Source organism: Oncorhynchus nerka, linkage group LG18, assembly GCF_034236695.1.
Source record: "Oncorhynchus nerka isolate Pitt River linkage group LG18, Oner_Uvic_2.0, whole genome shotgun sequence".
Taxonomy (NCBI): Eukaryota; Metazoa; Chordata; class Actinopteri; order Salmoniformes; family Salmonidae; genus Oncorhynchus; species Oncorhynchus nerka.
This window is the reverse complement of record NC_088413.1, coordinates 13,844,511-13,848,040: the sequence shown is the minus strand read 5'-3', so window position 1 is coordinate 13,848,040 and position 3,530 is coordinate 13,844,511. Positions and strand designations below refer to the sequence as shown.

Below are 3,530 nucleotides of genomic sequence, written 5' to 3'. Positions count from 1 at the left end.
TCTTCTCTTCTCCACATATCTTCTCCCCCTCTTCTTCTCTTCCCCCTCTTTACTCTTATTCTGTCCCACCTCATATCCTCCTCTCCCCTCTCCTCTTCTCCTCCTATCTTCTCCTCCCCCTCTCCCTTCTCCCCCTCTTCTTCTCTTCTCCCCCTCTTTACTCTTATTCTGCCCCACCTCATATTCTTCTCCTATTCTGCCCATCCTCTTCTCTCCCTCACTTCCCCCCATTTCTCATCTCCTACACCCTCTCCTTTCCTTTCCCCCTTCTTCTCACACTACATTGACACTCTCACACCAAACTCACACACATTCATAAACTACATAGACCATACACACACACACACACACACACACACACACACACACACACACACACACACACACACACACACACTCCTGCATTGATCATTTACTTATTCTGCTCTGTTCTTCGTGTGTGTGTGTGTGTGTGTGTGTGTGTGTGGAAAACACATGTTGACTCACCCTACTTGTAGAGAGACACCAAAGCCATCCTCCTCTGTCATGTATCCTACACGTCTATGACTCTGTCATACAAGACTCCATTTTAGTTTTTTTTCTCCTAAGGTACCTGGATAAAATGCTTGCTAGCTAGCATAACTTCCTGACATGGGCAACGATACGCCAAGCCAGCTAGTTGATTAGCCTACTACATCTAGCTACAGTACATGTTGAACTTCCATCCTCTCAGGCCAGCTAGTTGATTAGCCTACTACATCTAGCTACAGTACATGTTGAACTTCCATCCTCTCAGGCCAGCTAGTTAACATTAGTCTACTATATCTAGCTACAGTACATGTTGAACTTCCATCCTCTCAGGCCAGCTAGTTAACATTAGTCTACTACATCTAGCTACAGTACATGTTGAACTTCCATCCTCTCAGGCCAGCTAGTTAACATTAGTCTACTATATCTAGCTACAGTACATGTTGAACTTCCATCCTCTCAGGCCAGCTAGTTAACATTAGTCTACTACATCTAGCTACAGTACATGTTGAACTTCCATCCTCTCAGGCCAGCTAGTTAACATTAGTCTACTATATCTAGCTACAGTACATGTTGAACTTCCATCCTCTCAGGCCAGCTAGTTAACATTAGTCTACTATATCTAGCTACAGTACATGTTGAACTTCCATCCTCTCAGGCCAGCTAGTTAACATTAACCTACTACATCTAGCTACATGTTGAACTTCCATCCTCTCAGGCCAGCTAGTTAACATTAGCCACAATGAGATGCATTCATGTTTTTTCTGTAAATGATGATGTTTGACTTGTGATGTGATTGGTCTGAAGCCAAATACAAACTGGCTTCCCTTAACACTTTTATTTGATGTACCAGGACCATTCACAGCTGAGCTCACTCAGTTTAGCTCAATGCTGATTGGCTATTAAATAATCAAACCTTTATCAAGGTTCGGCCAAATTATTAAATATTTACTGGCTAGAAATATAATACTAGGTGACAATATAATAAACCCACACAGTATCTAGAACTACACAATTATTAAATATTTACTGACTAGAAATATAATAAACCACACAGTATCTAGAACTACACAATTATTACATATTTACTGACTAGGAAATATAATAAACCCACACAGTATCTAGAACTACACAATTATTAAATATTTACTGACTAGAAATATAATAAACCACACAGTATCTAGAACTACACAATTATTACATATTTACTGACTAGGAAATATAATAAACCACACAGTATCTAGATTTACTACTAGAAATATAATAAACCCACACAGTATCTAGAACTACACAATTATTACATATTTACTGACTAGAAATATAATAAACCACACAGTATCTAGAACAACACAATTATTACATATTTACTGACTAGGAAATATAATAAACCCACACAGTATCTAGAACTACACAACCACAAAATGTCAAAGTGAACTTAAATGCTGTTTGGCCCTAAACAGACAGGACACGGTGGCAGACTACCTGACCACTGTGAATGATGGAAAACAGAGAAGAAATGGACAATGTACAGACTCAGTGAGCCTGGCCTTGCTATTGAGCCCACTGTGTGCCCACTGCCCACAAACTGAGGTGGAAACTGAACAGCACTTCCTAACCTCCTGCTAAATGTACAACGATATAGGAGACATATTCTGTCAGATTACAAAGACCCCAAAATAATTTGAAAACAAATATAATATTGACAAGCTCCCGTGTCTGTTGGGTAAAATACCACAGTGTGTAATCATGTCAGTAGAATGTGTGACCTGTTGTGATGAGAACAGGGTAACCAGTGGAGAACAAACACCACAGTAAATAAAACCTAGGTCTAGATTTATCACTTTAGTTCATTTCCCTTGACATTTGTACTTCTACTTTTTGTACACACAGATCACACTCTCCTACACACACCAGCTGGCTGAGAGGACCCTAGTGGAGCCAGGTGGCTGAGAGGGCCCTAGAGGAGCCAGCTGGCTGAGAGGGCCCTAGTGGAGCCAGGTGGCTGAGAGGGCCCTAGAGGAGCCAGCTGGCTGAGAGGGCCCTAGAGGAGCCAGGTGGCTGAGAGGGCCCAAGTGGAGCCAGGTGGCTGAGAGGGCCCAAGTGGAGCCAGGTGGCTGAGAGGGCCCTAGTGGAGCCAGCTGGCTGAGAGGGCCCTAGTGGAGCCATGTGGCTGAGAGGGCCCAAGTGGAGCCAGGTGGCTGAGAGGGCCCTAGTGGAGCCAGGTGGCTGAGAGGGCCCTAGTGGAGCCAGGTGGCTGAGAGGGCCCTAGTGGAGCCAGGTGGCTGAGAGGGCCCTAGTGTAGCCATGTGGCTGAGAGGGCCCTAGTGGAGCCAGCTGGCTGAGAGGGCCCTAGTGGAGCCAGGTGGCTGAGAGGGCCCAAGTGGAGCCAGGTGGCTGAGAGGGCCCTAGTGGAGCCAGGTGGCTGAGAGGGCCCAAGTGGAGACAGGTGGCTGAGAGGGCCCTAGTGGAGCCAGGTGGCTGAGAGGGCCCTAGTGGAGCCAGGTGGCTGAGAGGGCCCAAGTGGAGCCAGGTGGCTGAGAGGGCCCTAGTGGAGCCAGGTGGCTGAGAGGGCCCTAGTGGAGCCAGGTGGCTGAGAGGGCCCAAGTGGAGCAAGGTGGCTGAGAGGTCCCTAGTGGAGCCAGGTGGCTGAGAGGTCCCTAGTGGAGCCAGGTGGCTGAGAGGGCACTAGTGGAGCCAGGTGGCTGAGAGGGCCCAAGTGGAGCCAGGTGGCTGAGAGGGCCCTATTGGAGCCAGGTGGCTGAGTGGGCCGAAGTGGAGCCAGGTGGCTGAGAGGGCCCTAGTGGAGCCAGGTGGCTGAGAGGGCCCAAGTGGAGCCAGGTGGCTGAGAGGGCCCTAGTGGAGCCAGGTGGCTGAGAGGGCCCAAGTGGAGCCACCTGGCTGAGAGGGCCCTAGTGGAGCCAGGTGGCTGAGAGGGCCCTAGTGGAGCCAGGTGGCTGAGAGAGCCCTAGTGTAACCAGATGGCTGAGAGGGCCCTAGTGGAGCCAGGTGGCTGAGAGGGCCCT

At 48.1% G+C, this 3,530-nt stretch overlaps 1 protein-coding gene across 1 annotated transcript in view; it reads left to right on the top strand.

Annotated features, from left to right (window-relative positions):
• Positions 1-2,440, top strand: part of LOC135561997 (deleted in malignant brain tumors 1 protein-like) — an 18,543-nt gene extending 16,103 nt beyond the window's left edge. The window contains exon 11 of the mRNA XM_065004532.1: positions 2,398-2,440. Coding sequence (XP_064860604.1) covers positions 2,398-2,440 — 43 coding nt within the window. The remainder of the gene's footprint in view (positions 1-2,397) is intronic.
• Positions 2,441-3,530: the final 1,090 nt, after the last annotated feature.